The following is a 22,736-nucleotide window of genomic DNA, read 5'->3' as shown; positions in this document are numbered from 1 at the left end:
ATAATAATGAAAAAGAAAAAGCTTCCAAAAAAAATATCTTAAGCAGATTTAAGCATAAGAAATTCTTTGCCGTCACAAAAATAAATTCCATTTTAAAATATTTAAACATAAAACTGTTGCTTTAAATTGCAATAATATTTCACAGTATTACACTTTTGATGATATTTTGATCAAATAAATGCAGCCTTGGTCAGCATAAGATACTTTTTTCCACAAAACAAAACAAAATAAAATGTATATAAAGTTTATTTGGAAAAAATATACGTGGATACATTGGACATGAACTATTAATAATAACAATTATTTAAATAATTAAAACAAATAATTGAGATAAAATGTATTAAAAGATTAAAAATTGTCTTGCTTGACAGCCATGATAGTATTCACTTTGAATGTATGGAAAAGAGCAGATCAGGATACTTGCTAAAATAAAAAAAGAAAGTTATGCATGAGGGTGAGCAGACAATAGAAGAATTTTAAATTTTGGGGTGAACTATTCCAGATGGATGACATCAGTGTCTCAACAACCAGCTTCAGTCCTGGAGCTCTGCTGATCACTCTGAAAAATACACATGTGGTCTGGATTACCCGCCCTTCCCTGAATTCACTTTTGCCGGAGTAGCTGAGCCCACGCTGTGGAGACTTTTTACAGCTGTCTTTGTCTTTCTTTTGATTTCAACTTGGACTTCACACAGAGGTGCATTAATATAAACTCTGTTGAGGGAAGCATCAAGAAGTAGGACTTTCAAAAGATGTTCGGCGGTGCAGAGGCAGACACACACAGTAAAGTTCTCCAAAGCAGAGCATTCTGGCAGTGGAAGAAACTCTGTGTGAGAATCTTTAAAATGTTCACACAGAGAAGCTCTAGGTGAAAACACAGACCACTTCATGTTTAATTTACAGGGCGTTTTTTCTCTCCGGGTGCTCTACATTTTCTGACAGTCAACCGAAAGCAACTGTCATTAGTTATAATAGGACCTCATCACACAGACTGTTTAAAGGTTAATTCACCTTATACTATGCCACTAGTGGATAAAATTCAATACTTAATCAGAATAAAATCATAAAAAGGAATTCAAGAATTGTTCCACAAACTATTCATCAACTATAAGGGCATACTTGGATCTCTATGCACTATTCAGTAGCAGTGGAGTAATAGTGATGCTCAAGGGTAGTGATATGAATCATATATTAGCTGTTTTAGAAAACTGGTGAAGGATGCCTTAAAAGATTTGCTGGAAGACTTATTCGTCATATCAAAATACCTCATCCCTATTTGGCACGATGCAGTTCAACAAACAAGCATGCTTTATCAGCAAAAATTTAAATACTAATAAAAAAACAGAAAATCATGGAATCAGGAAAAAGTAAGTATGCGCAGGGATAATCCACACCAGAGGTCAATAATTAGCAGACCAGGTGCTGGGGATCCAGAGCCAAGATTGGTTCCACCCGGGCTGCTAATAATTTCTCACTGAATTAATGTAATTATGGTCTTTTTTCCCTCAGCAACTTTTTTCACTTTACTAGTTTGCAGATACAAAAATATATGCATATACATACATAGACACAAACACATGTATATATACTCTCTCGCTCTATAACAGTAGTGTAACAGTAGATCTGTCCATATGAAATATTTTAATATAAGTGTTTCGGTTCAGTGTGCATGTGTACAGAACAACTACATTTAAATAAATTCTATAACAAACCCTAATAGTAATTTTTTCTTTCCATTTTAGAAATGTTATTGAGCTAATGTAACTTTTTTTTTTCCTCTCCAGTAGTTCACAGGTGCAAATGTATATGTAATTTATATTAATGCAGTATAAATATTATAAGATAAATACAAATGTAAGCAAAAAAAAAAGTAGATTTTTGTTATTTAATATTTGAAAGTTCCTTGTATCTGACAGAAAAACATGAATAAAATGCAAAAACAAATCCAAACGGCCCATTTTCCCACCAGTTCCTCTTCAGAAATGTTGTTGACGGCACATTAACGGTGCACCAACACAGCTGAAAGGCAAGTAAAAACACAACTACCGGAATATGTTGTATTTTTAATGCAAGTCTCTTGGGAGTTTAAGGAACTTAGAGAAGTTGACCCTAAATTGAGGAGTACTTGAAAAGGGAGAAGGGAGCGACTGGGGATGAAAGACCAGTGTAAGCATTTTGTGGGGAAATTGGGCATGAAAGATGAATATTTGATTTTTATTTTCTGCTTGAATGTGTCATAAATATTTAAGAGAATAGGGAAGGCCTCCAGAAGTTCCCTCTGCAGGAGGAAAGGTGCACAGCACACACACATATGCAAACAAATACACCGCTACATACTGCATCAATTAAAAGCTAATTGATGCTTCTGTGAGGAAGAGGCTAATTGTGGGACTTCAGTCTTTACATTAATTATGCTTCTTGTAAGAAAGTGGATGCTGATTTAAGATGTGCATACTCTGGCCGGTGGTGCACTTGAGCATTAAAGCTTTGATGTATTCGTTACTATTAATTAGCGTAACGACTACACGCAACACTGACTAGATGTCTGAACAGTTGTGTTGTGATCAGTGTACCTGAGCGGCCGCAGGGTCCTCAGTAAACGTAGCACCCGAAGCATTCCCAGGATCTTGGTGCCGCTGTTGGAGATCAAGGATACCAGGATGTCAATCATAGAGATCATAACCAGCATACCATCCAGAATGTTCCAGCTGCTCTTCAGGTAGGTCTTCTCCCCGAAACACCAGCCCAAAGCAACCACCTTCACAACAACAACAGATATGATTTTAAAGTGGAAATCTCGGATAAAATTTCACTTAAAGCCAAATTGTGTTCACTTTCATGATAAAACATTTTATTCTAGTCCAAGTCAGACATTTGTAGGTTGAACTGTTTGTCTGAAAAATGGAAAACAGACTGATTGTACCATAAGTCAAAATAAAAACTTTTGCAAAAATAAAGTGTTCACCCAAAAATGAATATTTGCTGAGGATTTACTCAACCTCAATTTAGATGAGTGTATTTCTTCATCTAAAAAAATCTGGAGATATATAGCAATACAGCACTAGCTCAATAATGGATCCTCTGCAGTGAATGGGTGCTGTCCGAATGAGTGTCCACACAGCTGATAAAAACATCACAATAATCCACAAATAATCAACACAACTCCAGTGCATGTTTGTATGAAACAAATCTCATTAAGACATTTTAACTTTAAACCCTCACTTCTAGCCAAAATACAAGTCCATAATCCATAATAATGCCCTGTTTTCCTCTCATACTAAAATCCACTGATATAATCATAACTGTTTAGGACTGTTTTTGCTTGTAAACAGAGTATGATTTCTTTCCTGATTCAGGTGAGACGACTTTTTCACTGGAGAAAGCAATATCATGAATAAATCCAAACTTCTTGATGGATTTGTTTCTTACAAACATCCAGATTTTCACTTCACAAGACATTAACTTAAGGACCGCAGTCATGTGGATTACTGTGATGTTTTTATCAGCAGTTTGAACTCTCATTCTGACGGCACCCATTCGCTTCAGAGTATTCATTAGTGATTTAATGCTAAATTTCTTTAAATCTGTTCTGATGATCATGGATGGCCTGAGTGTGAGTAAATTTTCAGCAAATTTTCATTTTTGGGTGAACAATAACTATAAGTATTTCATTACATCTGCAAATCATATTTTCTGTTTCCTTCACAATTATGAACTTTGTTTACTATAGCTTTCATGACAAATAAATTTTGTAGATGTTAAAAATGCACACAATTTCATGAAAATATGCATCCTGCTATAAATGAAATTCTTTCAAAACCAAAACCTGTTAGAAAAACTATGCACATGACAGGAAACGTGAGAAAACATGATGTGTTTGAAATCTGAATTTGGGAAGAAACGCTTTCTTATTCCCTTGAGGTCTTTGTCACACTACTGTGGCATTTCTGAGAACGTATCAGGTTAGACTGGCATACATCTGGCATATAAAAGGGCTCAGAGGGGGGAGAAAAGCTGAGATAAACAAACCAGGAGTGAGAATCATCTGACTAAAAAGTGCTAAGCATGAATACACGGCTCCTAATGATGTTGCTGGTGAATATATCAAACCACAATGTGATCAGACCTCAAAGTGAACAAAGGCATGTCAGGCAACAAAAGCCAGGAGTTTCAACAGCCCTGTCATCTTCATCCAACCCAGAAAGTTTTCGTCAGTTGCCGTTAATTAACCTCCAGTGAGTACGATTATTCTGTGCCATGATTTTCATTTGAAATCTCTTGGGTGGGTGTGACCTGGCATAAAGCAGGGCCCCAGAATAGAAACCCTAGACCTTTGTGACTGACACCTATGAACTTTTCTGTCTTCTCCAGAGAAGCCTCAGCATGTTCTTCCATTTCAACGATAGTCATTTGAATATCTGGCAGACAATCCGCCCCTACTTAGTATTAACTGCTGTGGTGAAGAGTGGAAAACAGAGAGCAAGTCTTGCTTAATAGACTTCATGTCAGTGGGCTCTCTTTAGGACCTGCATTTGTTCAAATGTTTAATTCAGCTGATGGCAGCAATTGAACATGTCAGAGCCTGATTTTAATATTTTGCTGCTGTAGTCTTTGTTTAGACTTTTTTTTAATTGTCAAAGGAAAGCAGTGCCTTAAAGGGATCATTCACCCAAAATGAAAATTCTGTCATTATTTATTCACCCTCACATTGTTCCAAACCTGCACAACTTACTTTATTCTATGAAACACAAAAGGAGAGATCTGTTTTTGCAATGAATGAACCTGACTCAAAAGCATCATAAAAGTATGTATGTATGACTTGTGCACTATAATGCACAACTACAAACAGATTTCTATTTCAAATAAATGCTTTTGATATTTATATTTATCAAAAAATTCAGAAAACTCTTTTCAACATTGATAAGCAATGCTTTGAATTAAATTCATATTACATAGTTAAATACCTGTAAAATGTTAAATAGCAAAAATAGATAAAATTGCTTAATCAAATAAACATCTTGTACTTTTCTTTGATGAATGAATCATTTGAGAAGTGGATCAAGCAATTCATTGATAAGATAAGATATGATTCCACTGAATGATTTGTTTAATGATCAGATATTACTGCTTCTGTCACAAATGTGTCAAGAAGAGATAGGACTGACAATATTTTTTTCTGTGAATATTTAAGCTCAAAAGCTTGTAATTACATGAAAAATGGTGATAAGCAGAGCCTTGAAAATATCTCCTTTTGTGTTCTACTGAATAAAGAAAGGTTTAGAACGACATGACGGTGAGTAAAAAAAAAAAAAGCTTCATTTTTAAATGAACTGTCTCTTTAAAGTAAAAGGGCTGCAAGATAGGCTGAAAATCCTGTGATTTGTTTTTCACCAGACTCCATTAGCCACACTGATCTAAGAGAGATGGGCACTATAAAAAAAGCCACAGGATACTGAAGTTAGTTTGATTTTGGCTGGTATTCTGGCCCAGTCAGTGTGTTAGTTTACCCTCTGTCAGTGACAACGCCACACAGAGACAAATGCCAACCCCGTCACCTACCTTTATTGTCATTTCTGTCACAAAGATGGCAGTAAATATGTAGTTGGACAACGTCAGGAAGATGCGTTCCTGCGGAGAGAACCAGACAAGCAGGGAAAGTGACGGGTGAGTCAGTGCTGGATCAGAGGAGATTTGTTCGTGTGTGTGTGTGTGTGTGTGTGTGTGGCATAACACATTAGAGGTGCCTCCTGTGAAGGCATCAATTGGACTAAGAATCTGCCCACGCTTTGAGTACTCCACGGGCATTAACATCACATACTCACACGCACACTGCATGCAATAAATTTCCTCCAGCATCCTCACTGGATACTACTAGATAACACAGTGGGTAACAAATGGATACGTAACAGCTTCATGACAGTAACCATCTCTGAAGTAAATCAATTCTGAATAATTATTATTAAAGACAAAAGTGTCAGTTAAAATTCCTTCCAAAAATAAAATAAATTCTTAAAGTGATCATATCATAAATCATGATTTTCTTCCCTGGGGTCCATTTATATTGCAAGTCTGAAAAAATTATGTGGTAAAACCCCCATTATGTAAATTTTATCATCATCTTCTAACCAGTACTGGGCAACAATTAATCATGATTAATCGCATACAAAATAAACATTTTTGTGTACATAATGTGTGTACTGTGTATATTTATTATGTATATATAAATACCCACACATGCATGTATATTTGTTTATATATTAAATATATTTATATTTAATATAAATTATATGAATATAAATATATATAAAAGTAAATACTTGTAAATATTTTCAAAATATATACTGTATGTGTGTCTTTATACATACATAATACATATACACAGTACACACATATTATATAAACATAAACTTTTATTTTGGATGCAATTAATCACAATTAATTGTTGCCCAGCACTACTTCTAACTCTAAGAATGTGACCCTTTTTGTCCCTTTAAGAATTAGTATTTCACTCAACATTGCTTTATTATACTATAATGTAACCTCTGGAAACTTTTACTGTCATTTTACATACATTTTATATAAGGCCAACATTTGATTTTGATTGAATTTTAATTTGATGCTTCATTGTTCCCATTTACAGTGAAAGTAAACAGTTACATGAGATCACATCCATAAACCTAAGACTGTTACAAAACACTATCATTCTAAAATGACACTGCAAACACGAAGACCTCTTGCTCCTCTCGCCCTCCGTCCATGCCACACGGCCTTCCCACGCAGCAGGTGCTGTCCTCTCCACCTCTCTGCTCTGACCTGAGCCAGGACTGTTTGTTCCTCTTTCTACAACAGACCGCAACACTGTCAACAGACTCCAGCCTAAAATGCTCTCATACTAAGATCACTAAAATCTAGAGACTCCTGGTGTAAGGAATATGACTCGCCCGACGCCAACACCACAGGTGCATTGATATGCTGATATACAGAAAGAGTCATGTGCTCATTAGGGATGAAATAGTTCCTTTAAACAGTTAGGTATATTTTTGTTCAACGTCTATAACAACCGCCCTGAAAATATACAATGTGTATGAACTGGGAAATGTCAATTTTGAAGAGCAGTTATGCAAATTCTATGCATTTCTGAAACAACAGATGGAAACAATTGAAAAGAAATTCCAAATGGAAAGAACGGAAAGAATGAACTCTCTCAAAGGTTTGGGGTATTTACTATTTTTGGAAAGAAATAATACTTTTATTCAGCTAGGAGGCAGACTGATCAAAAGTAACAGCAAAGACAATCTATTTCAAATAAATGCTGTTCTTTTGAACTTTATATTCATCAAAGAATCCTCAAAAATATTAAGCAGCACAACTGTTTTTAATATTAATAATAATTATAAATATTTATTGAGCACCAAATCAGCATTAGAGTGATTTCTTAAGAATAACGTGAGATTAAAGACTGGAGTAATGATGCTGAAAATTCAGCTTTGCCATTACAGGAATAAATTACATTTTAAAACATCAAAATATAAAACAGTCATTTTAAAATGTAATAACTTTTTATTGTAATACTGTTTTTCAGTATTTTTGATCAAATAAAAGCAGTCTTGGTGACCATGAGAGACTTCTATTAAAAATATTACCAACCTCAAAGTTTTAAAAGGTATTGTAGATGTGAATATAAATCTAAAAAATGTAAATGACTCAAGCTGCATGGCAAGTTTGTGTAAAAACAAGAAAAAAAATGGTCACACTTTTTCATTAATTCATTAACAAGCCATTAATGACAATTTTTGCCTCAAACTCCTAATTTTCTGTTTGTTAATGGTTAGTAAGGTAGTTGTTAAATTTAGGCATTGGGTAGGATTAGGATGTAGGATATGGTCATGCAGAATATGTGCTTTATAAGTACTAATAAACAGCCAATATGTTAATAATAGCCATGCTAATAAGCAAATAGTTAATAGTGAGAACTGGTTCCTATATGATAGTGTTGCCAAAAAAAAGTTTTGAAAAATGATTATTATATGAATAATCAGGCTTACTCTGAATCAGCCTTAAAATGATCTAATCTTGCATCCTAAATAACAATATACAGAGTATAACAATGTAGAAGCACTACAGTGTGATGCTAACCAAACAGTCAGCAATTTGAACCTTTATCTTGGTCTTGGTCCCACTCTCCCACTTTCTCCCTCCACTTTCCTGTCTACACTGCACCGTCCTGTGCGATACAAGAAAAAAATAAAAAATAACAACACATACATTAAACAAATACAATGCAGTTTGCATTAGGGGTGACAGAAAATATTAATATCCACAGTGTAGTCTATGCATGCTCTGTCTATGTCAGGCATGCATAGATTGTGAAAGCCTAATGGATAACAATGTGGGCTGCTTACACAAAGGTTATTAGTTCGGTCTCAGTTAGGGGTGACCCAGTTAAGTGGAGGGCTGCTACCATGGTTCCTTTGAGCAAGGCATCGATTGCTGAATTTCTTCATCTATAACTTGACGTTATTACTGTGATTAATGATTATTTTGGCTTTTTATGGAAAAGCTGAAGCAGAATGAGAATCCATATACAAATCAGCCCTCAGCTCTGCCACAAGCAATTTCGTTTAAGTCAACAGGTATTGAGGATTCATTCAACCTTGCAAATAAACCTTGGTGTTAAAGCTAAGCTTTCTGAAAAGGATTCTGGCTGAAATGGGATGAGAAGCTGATTTGTACTTTAAACAATTGGTGTGGAAGCAAAACAAGCAACGGAGATCTCCTCCTCAAACATGGTCTCTCTAGATTGTTTGTCCTTCTCCTACTGTGTCTGAGCAGCAGGGCCCAGGGGCCATCTTTCCCATGACCCCCCACTAATGCATGTTTCAGTGGGTCATAGCATCATGTTTTAAAACTCCTGTTCTCTCTGAGAAAGCCTCCTTCTGACATCACTGTGGTTTATATTGTTTCTGAAAACAGACTGAAGTCTTTGCCATTCCATTCTGCTCAGAGGCTTGTTTTCATTCATTGCCGAGTGAACCGTGTGTGTGTATGTGCGGGTCAGAATTCATGAATGAGGAAGAGCGTGTCTGAGAAGCACAGTGTTTGGTCTCTGAAGGAGAAGGGTCAGACAACACTGTCCTTCACTCTCATTCTTTTAAAGGTTACTGGATGTCTGAGGTAGCACACACACACAACAATACATCTAGCTTGACGGAGAAAACAGAGACAAACAAAACAAAAAATTTAAATTAAAATATATGCAAAAGTTTCAGTTAATGTGATTGTGTACACAAAAAAATACTCGAGAAAACTCAAGTTAAATCTAACATAAAATCAAGAATAAATACAACAAAATGTTTTTCAAGATAGATAGATAGATAGATAGATAGATAGATAGATAGATAGATAGATAGATAGATAGATAGATAGATAGATAGATAGATAGATGTGTATAATGTGCTGCTCAAAAAAAATCATCAGCTGAACATTGCTGTCGTTTAAAACTGTAAAATTGTTGTTTTTGAGTCTGTCCACTAGTTCACAAAATAATCAAAATGATTCATTAGCAAATTAGTGTGAATCGAAAGCAATCAGTAATTCGGGGGTTCCACTTTTGAATTTAAATGCATTTGTCATTCGTTCAGTGTGTAGGTAGTTATGTGACTAGAGACAGAAAGAGAGGCAAAGAGTAATCAAAAGCTGCTAAAACTCCCCTTGGTATTTTCATCACCCTTTTCCCATTACTTTGGGCACTGAAAAGACATGTTCAAGCCTTGTCTACAGAGGGGGACTCAGGTGGGGAGTCTGATGGCATTTGTTCATACCCAAATGAAAAAATGTCTCCATATGAAATATTGATGATACACATCTGAGCTCAGTGAGGTACCTGTTACTATAGATCAAGTCTATCAAGGAGATGAGATGGTTTGCATAAGCTCAACATGATGGTTCTATTACAGACAAAGTTACGCAATTCTGCAGTGACAGTGGGACCGAACTGACTTTACCTGCTCCAAAGATTCTGCAATTACTCATAAATGTCATATCATACTGTGGATTTATAATGAAATGTACACATGCCTTAGCAAACATGTCACAGGTCATTACCAGAAAACATTTACAAATTTTACTTACATTCACAAATGACAAAACATGCAATGTGGCAAAGTCATTTGTTTGGTATCTTTGTTTGTTAATTTTCTTTTTTCTGTATTTAAATGTAAATGTAATATTTCAATTTAGTTGTTATCCCAATTGCATTTTACTCCAAAAAAAAAAAAAACAATGTTTCTGTCTTTGTAACATCTTTCATTAACCATAATAATCATACTATGCATTTACAATTATGCATATGCAAATACATAATTTAATTTCCTAAACAGCAAAAAGACTGTGTTCCATCTGCACCAGTCTAAAAATAAAATCACATGCCTGTGCAGGGAAGGAAAATAAGTAGAATTGTTCCTCTTCTATGAAGTACTGACAGGACGTCTTAAGGGGTAAGTAAACAAATATCAGCGGCTCAGAGGCACACATGGTAAAAACTGGATTAAACCTCAGGAAAATAACACAACGGAAAACAACCTTTCCATGCTGCATAATGTGTCTTAGAAAACCATTACACGTGAGAAAGCTTTAAGGTCCTCTGTTTCCATTACTGAAAGAATCCTTCATCAGTTTGGGGGGGGGGTTTACTTGTTCCTTTTTTCAATTTTTTTTGTTCCAAATCAAGAATGTGTATAAATGTGAAAAAACTAAATACAACTCTATTCTGTGAACAAGTCCATATAACTGGATTTAAATCTACATGGAAACTCATGGACATGAAGCCAGTTTACAACTGTATATGAAGTGTAGCAATTTTGACTCTTAGAACTATTATGCTCTAGATAAGAAAGGAAACATTTCTTGCTTTCTTCTTTCTCTTCTGTCTAACTGTAGGTGTCCTGAGGGGCATGTAACTGCTGAAAGTAGTAAACATACAAAACTGATAATGAGATGTAGCAAAGCATTTAAGCCAAGCTGATTGTGTCCTTTGGGTCTGTAAGAAAGCATGAATAACAAATTGAATATTTCCATTTTAACATTTTAAAAGAACAGCAAATCCATCCAACTCCCAAGTCGTCTAATAATCTACTTTTAATCTACTTAGTCACAAACAAAACAACCAGTTAGACAAGGTAATAATTATGGACACATGCTAGAATAACACACTAACTACCATAACGATCGCCCAGTTTTAGAATCTGGAAATGACAGATATGCAGTTCAGAGGCCTGACATTGAGTGTCAGTTAGCATTCCTATTCATCACAAAGTTGCTCAGCTGGCACATGCAGACCAGAGCTTTTATTCATGGGTAATCGGTTGCGGAAATTTTTTTGAGCCAATAACCTGAACTGTAAATTCCATGTGACTTAACACTCTGGGGCAGCAGGAAAATAATGTCCTGATTAACTAAGGGCATTACAAGCAAGTACACAATTGCAAATCCTAGTGACAGACAGACGCAAATAATAATAAAAAAAAAAATAATAATAATAATAATAATAATAAATAAATAAATAAAATAAAACAAAAAAATACAATAAAAAATACAATAAAATTAAAATAAAAAATACAATAAAAAAATAAATAAAATAAAATAAAATAAAAGCTATATACCCTTGAGACCAAAGAACAAGAGGGAGCATTAGACCTAAAAGAAAATCTAACCTAGTACCTGTTTTTTTCAACTGTCACATGATTGCTATCAGAATTTTAATAAGTTCAAATCCTTACACTGCAAAAGCTGTATGAAAATGTTGTGAACGTTTTTGATTAAAAACCATGTCAGATAAGTGTTTCAATTGTCTGACCTATTATTCCTACAGCAAAAGTTGTTTTAAATGGCATGCTTGCGTGTGTGAATGTGTATGAGGTAACATTACTCACGGCGCTGGAGGGGTCGATTCTGGGCCTCTCCATGGCAATGGTGATGCAGTTTAGAAAGATGATGACAAGAACCACATGGTCAAACATCTTGTGAGTGATGATTTTATTGCAGGTCACACGAAACCTGCAAGACATAATCACACCAGACATGGTGGGCTGAGTAATGCAAACATTCAACATCATGTTGATCATAAAGTTAATAAACAAGAAACTGATTTCCACTAAAAAATAGGTCACAAAGTTTGACTAGTTTCTGTGAGACTACAGTAGTAGAGCTTTTCTTAATGGAATAGTGTGCCCAAAATGAGACGACTTTCATCATTTATTCACCCTTATATTATTTGAACTCTGTATGACTGACTTTCCTCTACGAAAAACTGTTTGTAATAAACAATAAACAAATGTAATAAACAAATCCATGATTAAGATTCTTCCCTTGTGTCCAGAAGCGACAGTTTAAAGTTAAACATCTTAATGATGGATTTATTTATTACAAACATGCAGCTTTTCACTTCCACAATGTTAAACGATGGACTGCAGTCATGTGGATAATTTGTGGATTATTGTGATGTTTTTATCAGCTGTTTGGACTCTCATTCTGACGGCACCCATTCACTGCAGAAGATCCATTGGTAAGCAAGTACAGTAATGCTAAATTTCTAAACATCTACATTTTGGATGTCCTGAGAATGAGTACATTTTTAGTTAATTTTCATTTTTGGGTGAATGTTCCTTTAATTAATGTCTATTCTATTTAGATGTTTAAAAGAATACAATGCTACACTGTTGCAACATTTTGACATGCTGCAAAGTAACATCCATTTATCATTTTGGAAACAAAAACAGCATTTTTAGTCCCATCCTATATATACTATCACTAATGATAAAACGTTATGACAATAATAACAAAAAAACAGTTTGGCAGTCCATTCATTTAACGTATCAGGTATGAGATGTTAACAATCATGACAGGCATTACTTCGGGTTAATTCATAACAAGAGAACTACATGCACAATTTTTCCTCCATTTCACTTCAGTTGAACTTATGACAAACGTATGCAAGAACGTGTGTCTGCCATAAGACATACTGCGTGGTGGCATGACTCCTTTTATGAATGCATAGTGCTCAGTTCTCTTTAATGTCTCAGAGACTTGGCCTGATGTTAAAGAATTTATGCTCAGAACGACACTGTGTGGGAACAGACGGCAAACTCTGCGCCGTTGTCATGCCAACCTGCCTCTCTCAGCCCCGATCGCTCATGCTGGGAGTGTGGTCATGCCGGGGTGAAATTGGGAGAGAAGTCTAATGCGGTGTCCAATACCTAAGGCTGCCGCCATACTGCCTCACTACCCAGTTAGCTGTTTTCTGAGTAGATATGAATTCAAAAGTTGAAATAATACAATTTACTTTCAAAAATCATAGGAATAAATGACATTTCAAAATACACGATCGGTCAAAAGTTTGGGATAATTAAAAGTTTCAAATGTTGAAAAATTCTCACCAAGGCTGCATTTATTTGGTTAAAATACAGTAAAAAAAGTTATACTGTGAATTGTTATTAGAATGTTATTAGCGAACTGTTTTTATTTTAATTTATTTATTTCTGTGATAGAAAAGCTGAATTTTCAGCAGCCATTACTCCAGTCTTCAGTGTCAAATGATCCTACAGAAATAATTCAAATTGATGCTGTTTTTGTTCTCAATAAACATTTATTATTAATGCTGAAAACTGTTTTTTTTTTCTGCTGATTAATAAATAAAATAAAATAATAAATACATTAATATATCAATATATTAATAAAATAAATACAAAATAAATAATATATAAAATAGACAAAGAAAATCAACATTGACGATAAAACCAATATGAATAATTGTGTACCAATAAAAATTAAGCACCAAATCAGCATATTAGAATGTTTTCTGAAGAATCATGCTACACTGAAGACTGACTTCAGTTTTGACATCACAAAATTTTCCTGTTATATTTGTATTTAGCTTTTTTTAATAATTAGCATAAAAATCTTCATTCAAAACTGTTTACCATTAGTGTATATTAGAATAGATATTTTATTTAAATTATACTTTACAAATAGTATTATTTTTGATCAAATAACTGCAGATTTGATCAAATAACTTCAGATTGTTAAGCATAAGAGACTTTCAAAAACATAAAATAATCTTACCAATCCCAAACGTTTGAACAGTAGTATATACATACTGTACATATAGTATGTATATTCATTTAAAAATTACAATTACCAGGCCAATCCAAACACTTAATGCTCAATCTTACATAATTAAATTTGATTGCCAATATGACATAGCCGATCTTCTTATAGTGAACACGCACAGATGGACAAACTAAATTCACAAGCCTTTTTGCTTTGGTTTTGTTGACACCAATGTATGCCAGTCTGCATGTCATAACAGTGCAAAGTGGTGATCACTTGCATCCTCCAGGGCTCGCACAGTGAGGAGGAGGAGGAGGATGATCTGAGGTTGTTTGATGTTTAATTAGTAAAGCGCTGACAGAGTGTAACATGCAATGCTGAGTTCTTCTTTCCTCTCCCCTCCCTATAATAAGTGAAGCCTCCATGGAGCTTAATGTGAGCAGACACAAACTTCAAAAATGGAAAGCACTGGAAAGAAATTAGAGGAAGGGGAAGACCAAGAAGACGCCTAAGGCAAAGGCTTACAGGAGATTTCTCACCCCTTAAGCATCTTCATGAAGGTGTTTTCTAAGGCTTGGGGGGTAACCTAAACTGCCGTATTGAATGCGAGCCACGGTACTATGATAAATGTGACTCACCTGCTGAAATGACCAGCATATGTTGTGATTTGGATGCTGGACAGCTTGTGTCCCCAGCAGACTTCTTAAGATATTTAACCAGGAAGATTTATACTGCAGGTGAGGACTTCTCATTGACTGTGTCCAAAACCTCCCCCTATACCCTTAAATAGCCATTTGTAGTGATGTCCGACAGTATAGCGGAAGTTATCGAGTGCACTCATTCAATCCCATAATGCAATGCAATAATGAGTGTGCTCAACGGCTAGAGAATACCCATAATTCACCATGAGGGTCGTGCCGAAATAATTCATACGTCTCGCCAGAAGATGGCGCCTGCAGAAGTGTCATCCATCCAGTTTTACAAACCCCTTGTACAATGTATACATTTCTTTTTAATTGATTATTAAGTAGTTTAATTAAGTTATATACATGCTAGATGCCATGACGGAGTTCAAGATAAATCTTTTCATCCCTACAGGAGCTGCCAGTTTGCTTAGTTTTAAATAATTATTAAACAGGTACAAGTACAAACTACATAAAAGCAGCAGCTCAGAGTTCAAATTTGCTCACTAGTTTTCATTTACTTGTTCAATTGAACTATATTAGTGGACTAATGTAGGAAACAGTGAATGAGGGTATATGGGTGCGATTTCAAACACAGCTATAAACTTCCATAAAGTAGCCACGCTATTTGTACACCTGTTCAACTGTTCGTTTATACAAATATCAGATCAGCCAATCATATGGCAGCAACTCAATACATTTAAGCATGTAAGCTCAGTCAAGACGATCTGCTGAAGTTCAAACTGAGCATCAGAATGGGGAAGACAGTATTTCAGTGACTTTGAATATGGTATGGTCTACGGCTCATTGGAAAGACGTGCCTCTATATACATTTCTGCAAAACTGAATAAAAAAGTACCTATACGTACAAATCACTGCAGTTTCCAGTTGAAATGAACACTAGAAACTTGTATTCCTTTTAACACAAAGTATGATTTACAGGTGCGAAGTTTTGATTAATAAAGCCTAATTTTCACACAGTTACTTGCAGAATATTATGTTATGATAATTTTTACATCCTGCGCTATGATATGAAAACTGATACTTTTGAATGTTTTGTCTTCACATATACAGCTTCATATGCACGAGTTTTCTAATTCAGAAGGTTTGCTCAGAAGCTCACACGATACAAAACAGCTCAAATCAGCATGAGGAAGTTAAAATAGCATGGCTGAATCAACAAATGCGTTTTTATATCACTTTTGCATTTGTTAACAATATTGGGTAGGTTTAGGGTTGGGTTTGATGTAGGGGATATTTTCATCACGACAGAGCATTAACTTTTAGCCACACTCCATGGATGTTTGAATTCTGAACAGCCGCAAAACATACCTCAAGCAACGTAATAAAAGCACAGAAATACGTACCTGTACTAACGTAATATATAATGTATAAATGAGCCTGGGTTGGGTATGGTTGTTGGGTGCATAATATTCCAGAAACTGATAATCTACTAACATAAGGCAACTATTCCTATGGGTGAAAAACACACAATATAACACAATTTATGCTGAGCCCTCCTCAATATATAAGATATATAAGATGGTCTTTTCAGAAGGAATGACTGAGTGTGCCAAGAAAGCAACAGAAACTTACCGTGATTGTGGGGGGAACAGATAAAGAGACCAGGTGACCCTCTCCCGACACCACTGGGGCTGCTTGTGCTCCAGCCAGCGGAAGAGACGAGCCTTCCGACTCTAAAAGACGGATGACCACATGAGATTATAGGACCAGTAAGTTAGTTTTGTTGGCAGCAGAAGATATAGAAGTCCTGTTTCCTGTGATCTTATAACAGTGAATTGAATAGAAAAAAAATTGTAGATGTTTGTGATGAATCTATTGGAAGGAACTGAAAATAACTAATAAATCAAGTGTAGCTTTTCTCACCAGGTTTCCTTCATCATCTGCATTGTCATCCTCGCTGTGGTGTTCATCTAGAGAAAGCTGCGTGGTGGCTGCAGATGGAGAACTCTTGCCGTTGCTGAGGAAGTTGGGCGGCCGGGTGCTGTGTATGCTGGCAGAACGATGCATGTATGGTACCTGCAGGGTGTCTGGAGGCAGATCAAACGAGCTACGTGTCTCCAGGGATTCCATGCGTCTGTGCCGAGGCCTCTGGCCCAGGGAGTCCGTCCTGGCGAGGGAGGCATCATCGCCCTCGGACAAGCCGCCTCCGCCTCCACTCTCTCCCACATCTCCCTCATCGGAGCTGGACTGGCCATCGCCGGATAGTAAAGAGCGGCGTTCGCCAGACTGGCGTTTCTGCCTCTTGAGGCTGGGGGCTCGGCCCAGGCTATTCCAGCTGGAGCGCCTGCTGTTCCAGCTACTGGCTGAACTCCAGGGGGCATTTGGGGAGCTCCGTACACTCGACTACAGAGAGATGGGTGGAATGTGTTACTCTCAATTAAGTCATTTCATTGGCTAATTGTAAAACCTGTGTGCCAACGTTTTTGTCAAAATCACACTGAAATATAGAACAAAAAATTTGAAGCCAACTGCACCACATGTACTCATTATTCATATATTTAACATATTATACATGTAAAAAATATATTTTACATTCTGAATTCTATAATTTATATTATATTATACTATATTCAGTTTTAGGGTAATGCATTAAAGTAACATGAGTTACGTAATCAGATTATTTTTTTAAGTAGCACAGTAATGCATTACTTTTTAATTTACAAGAAAATAATTGAGTAACTTTTTCAAATAAGTAACGCCAGTTACTTTATTTTCCTATTTATTGACTGACAGCTCCTCTGTCCCCATGTTGAGAGAAATTGGGAGTAAGTGCTGAGGCGTTATGTGCGCTGTGTGCACATGATGTTACTGTAGTTCTAGACTAAATGTGAACATGCATTTACTCATTTACTCACTTGCACAAAAACAGATTCAGCATTCCTCAAAATGAATCAAAACTGTGAAATGCAAACTCAGAATATGACGCAAACCTGAAATAATTAAATATGTTAAAATCCTTTTCAAAGGATTTCAGATTATTATATTTATATGTGTCTAAAATTATGCAAAATAATTGTTATAACTTATAAGCACAAATATCCTTTATGTATTTAATCCCATTTTATTATCCAATGTCTTTACTGTTGACCTTCAATGATCCAATTCAACCGTACTAAGCAAAAATAACTTAAGATAAACATAACATTTGTGTTTCAGTTTTTATTGCTGAAGAGTGAGGAACTTTCTTCTCCTGCATCCTTTTCGTCATGCAATCCGGATAGGAAGCACAGCAGAAAGTTTGTTTGAGTGTGAATTCACATTTCCTTCAGCCTGAGGGAACGAAATGTCTTTTACATTTGCCAAAAACAGAACTTTTTATATTAAAAATGAACAAGCGAGCCCAGCACAGATGAGAAAAGTAACGCAAAATGAATGCATCACATTACTTTCAATAAAAAGTAACTAAGTTACTCGATTAGTTACATATTAGGGGGTAACACAATATTCTAATGCATTACTTTTAAAAGTAACTTTCCCCAACACTGATTATTATATTAAATTATATTACTAAGTGACCCTACAAGTCTTACTTAATCACCTAAATGAGAGTAACGAAACTAATATGCATTATAGCAAAAAAGCAAGAAAAAAAACTTCCTGTATCAAGACAGAGAACGATAGCTACTGACTGGAGATTTGTCTTGGCCACTTGGATCCATGGAGACACTGCTGCCTCTACGGGACTCGTAGCCTAGCGCCGGATCTCCTCCTCCTGATATCTTAGGGATGGGCATGGGTGTTGCAGCCGTGTGAGTGATGAGGGGAGGGGTCAGGCTGCTCTTCAAATCCACATGGCCATTGATGGGCACTACTGCGAGTACAGAAAGGAAGGGACAGGATAGTAAGCTCAACATCACAATTGAAGCAACTAAACATGACAGACAGCTGAAAATTTTATTAGGAACCATTTCAAGCATGAATTTTTCAGGCAGGCTTTAATCTTCAAAAAGGATTGCAATGCATCATGTCAAAATGACAAAAAAAAATACAAAATATAACCCCATTGTTAGAAGGGTAAAGGGGTATCTGGGATTGCAAAGAAGTTAGTCTGTGGATTTCAAATTATAAGAGTGCACCTCAATCAAGTCTTTAATATTAAAAATTGCAGGCTTGTGTCCTACAAAAACAATATCAGCATATATTAAATATGGCAGACAGGCAGACAGACAGGCAGACAGGCAGACAGACAGACAGACAGACAGACAGACAGACAGACAGACAGACAGACAGACAGACAGACAGACAGACAGATAGATAGATAGATAGATAGATAGATAGATAGATAGATAGATAGATAGATAGATAGATAGATAGATAGATAGATAGATAGATAAGCAAAAAATAATAAAGATAATGACCTCAAAAACTGTGGTTGTAATGAACTTGTAAGAGTCTAATATAAAATATAAATTAATAAATATTTCTCTCAAATAAAGTTCTCTCACAAAACAAACAAATAAATAAATGAATAATTAATGTTTTAATTTATTTTTTTGGTGGAGCAAGTGAATTTGTTTGCATGGAAAATAAAAATCTACTGGCCAGCAGGGCGGAAAAAACAAAAACATTTTTGTTGAGTCCTAAATATGCCATGTGCTTCCATGCAAACTATGTTCTGTGGATCTCACCAGATGATGCAGATAGATCCTTCTTACATCCTGAAACATCCTCCAAGCTCCGTGCATAGAAATCCGCTTCAGAACCAGACTTTGAGGCATCTCCCTTTATCAAATGTGGAAGATATAAAAGATTAGTTACCAGATTTAGATATTGCTGGGGATTAAAGAAGCATATTGCATATTGGTGAGGCACAGGCAGGTGGGTGAGGGTGTGGTCTCCCCCACCCCAGCCGGCCCTCAAAAAAGGCCAGAGGGTGACTGGTATCTAAGGGAGAGACATCCTGGTCGGGGTAATCCACAAAAACACAGTGCCGGCATGCATTTGACAATACCAGGTTGCACGACCACCCTGAAACCACAAGTACTGTGTACTAAATATTAGTTAAATGTATCTTTGAGTGTATTTTTAAGCAGATGATTTCATGGTCAGACCATCTGCTATATTAGCGTAAGTCACATTCACATGCGGGTGAATATGTGTGTGTTGGGGGGGGGGGGTTCTCGGCTCACTGAAGGAGCAGCACCAGTAGAGCAGGCACGTACAATGATCAGGCAGGAGAAATAAACTGCTATTTTTATCAGAGGGCTCATCACATTGTTTGGCCTGTATCCTCCTCATCCCCAGTCTTGGGCTGGTCTTAAAATGGCTTCATGCCGAGAGTGTTTCAGTGTGGTCTAGCACAGAACTTCAACCATGGGTGGTTTGTCAAAACAGACATCACTGTCTGAGGACATGGATCACTCTCTCAGTTTGACCATTAGGGTGTCTATTTGTGGGCCGACTCTAATTTAAATCAAATATGAGCAAGATCATAAAGGATTAATATCTTTTTCTTATCATGTGGTTACAGGATGTCAAACTCATTAATCTCAGCATACATTTACCATAGTACTTTACAGCACTAATGATCAAAGAGAACACAGTGGAGACTATTCTGACAAACCTTGTACCTACAAACAATGCATCCCATTGGCTTCACTTATTAACATAAATCTAAATCAAAACTTTCTGAAAAAAAAATAAAAAATCAATGCATTAGTAATGGCTCTGTAAATGGGTAAATAAACAAAGCAAATCTGAGTCGCATTGAAACCAGTGGGATCATTGCAACACTAGACACAGCACAATCGAACAGCAATTAATTCACATTATAACTACAACAAAAACAGGACTTGTCAATAGGGAATAACACAATATCTACATTACTAAGGCAACAAAAACAAAACTTGAAAGAGTTATGACACTGGAGTCGAGCTCTGTAAGTGATGACAGGAGAGGGGGACTCCTTGCCCCTTCTCACCAACAGTGAAGAGTAAAACAAAACACAGCTGTGATAGGTTGAACTAGCAGAGAGGCATTACAAAGCATCCTCAGAAACAGGCCACCACCGTCTGCTGGGCACCAGGTGCAGTTAGCGGTTAGCTTAGCATAAGCACCCACTGTTACTCACTGAATGCTCAGAAATGAGCACTGTGGATGATGTGTCTGGATTGGACTTGACTATTCTCACTCCCACATGGCCTTTCTGAACAAAGAGATGTAGCAGAAACGTTACAAAACTATAATATTAGCTAAACAAGCTCCCTGACTTTTTGACCTACGCACTAACAAAAAGCTGTTGGCTATTGTATTCTATGTAAAATCAATTAAGACCATTAAAAGCTTTATTAAAGCAATAGTTCACCATCATGTTTTTAAAAAACTTATATTTTATTTAATTAAATAACATTATATTATGTATACAGAGATGTTAATAGCTGCAACTAGATTTCAGGAACTGAATACGTCCAGTTTTTGAAAGAATCATTCAGTTTTGTAAAGTCAAGCAATTGAATCATTGAAAAGATTTGAATCAAAAGAAATAATTTGTTCACAAATCAAACAGATGTGTGAACAAATCATTCAGACCAGTTTTATGAACTGAATCAATTGATTCATTGAACAAATTTACTCAAAAGAATGATTTGTTTACAAATCAGATTTGTGAACAAACCAATTGAGACCAATTTTGTGAACTGAATCAATTGATTGAAAATTTTTGACTCAAAATAGTGATTTGTTCACAAGCCAGATTTATAAATTAATCATTCAGATCATCTTTGCAGATTACAAAGTATTGAAAATAGTTGACTCAAAATAATAAACAGATTTGTGAACAAATCATTCAAATCAGTTTTGGAAAAAAAAAAGATTTATTTTTGAATCCGACATTGCTACTTTTCCAACCTGATCTCAAGAAAAAAACACAACTGTTTTATGTTTTGGTTTATAAACTGGTGGCAAATTGGTGGTGATTTTCATATGAATTCATATGAACTTACTACATTTTTAGGAATAAAATGAAGCATGAATGTCCATCCCTAAACCTAATCCTCTGTGGGTCGTAAGCAGTACGAATTCATTCAAATTTGCAACTAAATTTGAAAACTCACACATTCCCCTGAGAGTGTGTTGTACTTTTCTTGTTAATGACAAGGTTTTCAATGAATAACTGAATAATTTCAGTTTTCAATTTTGTTTGCTAGAACTGCTTTGGTCAGGTACAAGGTGTGAAAGAAAGTCTACTGGGGCTGTACTGTCAATTAAGATGTTAAGGTTGCTGTGCAACTGCTGCTTAACAATCACAGATCTTAATTTGGGAATTCTACTGGGCTCGACCAACCTTGCTGATAGAGAGATTTTAGGCATGTTTTGACGTGTTAATAGCCCCTGAGTAAGGACTAGCAGAATAGGTTTATGTAATTTGATTGTCAAGGTGAAGAACTGGAAGGTGTAAGAGACAGTTCAAACCCCATCTCCATTTTACGGCCTTCCACTGCATGTGTCACCTAGCACAGCTGCATGAATGAAAACAAACACGGGATGTGATGTCCAGAACCACAAACAGACCGAGTCTCCTCAACAGGGTCAAGTGCTTCCACTCAGCTCTGGCTCACTGAATGGACTTTCTCAATTGCTGAGCTACTGAACTCAGCGGAGGGCTATTCAAATAAAAGTCTAGTTAAAAACTGATGAGACCATGCAGAGCAATTCTACAAGATCAAATTAACTAAAGTAAAGAGGTATTAAGAGACGTATCCGCATATTAAACGATTTTGAGATCTATTCAAAAGGACTTCCCAGTTGCCTTATTTGCTTTTGCACAGCAGTCTTTCTGGCTTTGTCTAATTTCACTCAGGCTTTCCATAAGCCCAAACACATCCTTTCAGCCAGATAAAATAAAACATGAGGCTCTACAAGGTTTGTACTCTGCCGCCAGGCATTGAGCAAGTGAACCTGAAGAAAGACTTTGAGTCAAGTCTG

The 22,736-nt window shown here is 36.0% G+C and overlaps 1 protein-coding gene across 1 annotated transcript in view; it reads right to left on the bottom strand.

Annotated features, from left to right (window-relative positions):
- LOC306857817 (voltage-dependent T-type calcium channel subunit alpha-1G-like) overlaps window positions 1–22,736 on the bottom strand; it is a gene marked incomplete at both ends in the record, with an annotated part of 249,448 nt that overhangs the window by 48,313 nt on the left and 178,399 nt on the right. The window contains 8 exons of the mRNA XM_079398001.1: window positions 2,574–2,758; window positions 5,560–5,628; window positions 11,931–12,054; window positions 16,386–16,486; window positions 16,677–17,156; window positions 18,443–18,624; window positions 19,442–19,535; window positions 20,884–20,958. Coding sequence (XP_079254127.1) covers window positions 2,574–2,758; window positions 5,560–5,628; window positions 11,931–12,054; window positions 16,386–16,486; window positions 16,677–17,156; window positions 18,443–18,624; window positions 19,442–19,535; window positions 20,884–20,958 — 1,310 coding nt within the window. The remainder of the gene's footprint in view (window positions 1–2,573; window positions 2,759–5,559; window positions 5,629–11,930; window positions 12,055–16,385; window positions 16,487–16,676; window positions 17,157–18,442; window positions 18,625–19,441; window positions 19,536–20,883; window positions 20,959–22,736) is intronic.

Source organism: Barbus barbus (assembly GCF_936440315.1).
Source record: "Barbus barbus genome assembly, chromosome: 38".
NCBI classification, from domain to species: Eukaryota; Metazoa; Chordata; class Actinopteri; order Cypriniformes; family Cyprinidae; genus Barbus; species Barbus barbus.
Note: the sequence above shows the minus strand (reverse complement) of the source record. Positions and strands in the feature narration are given on the sequence as shown.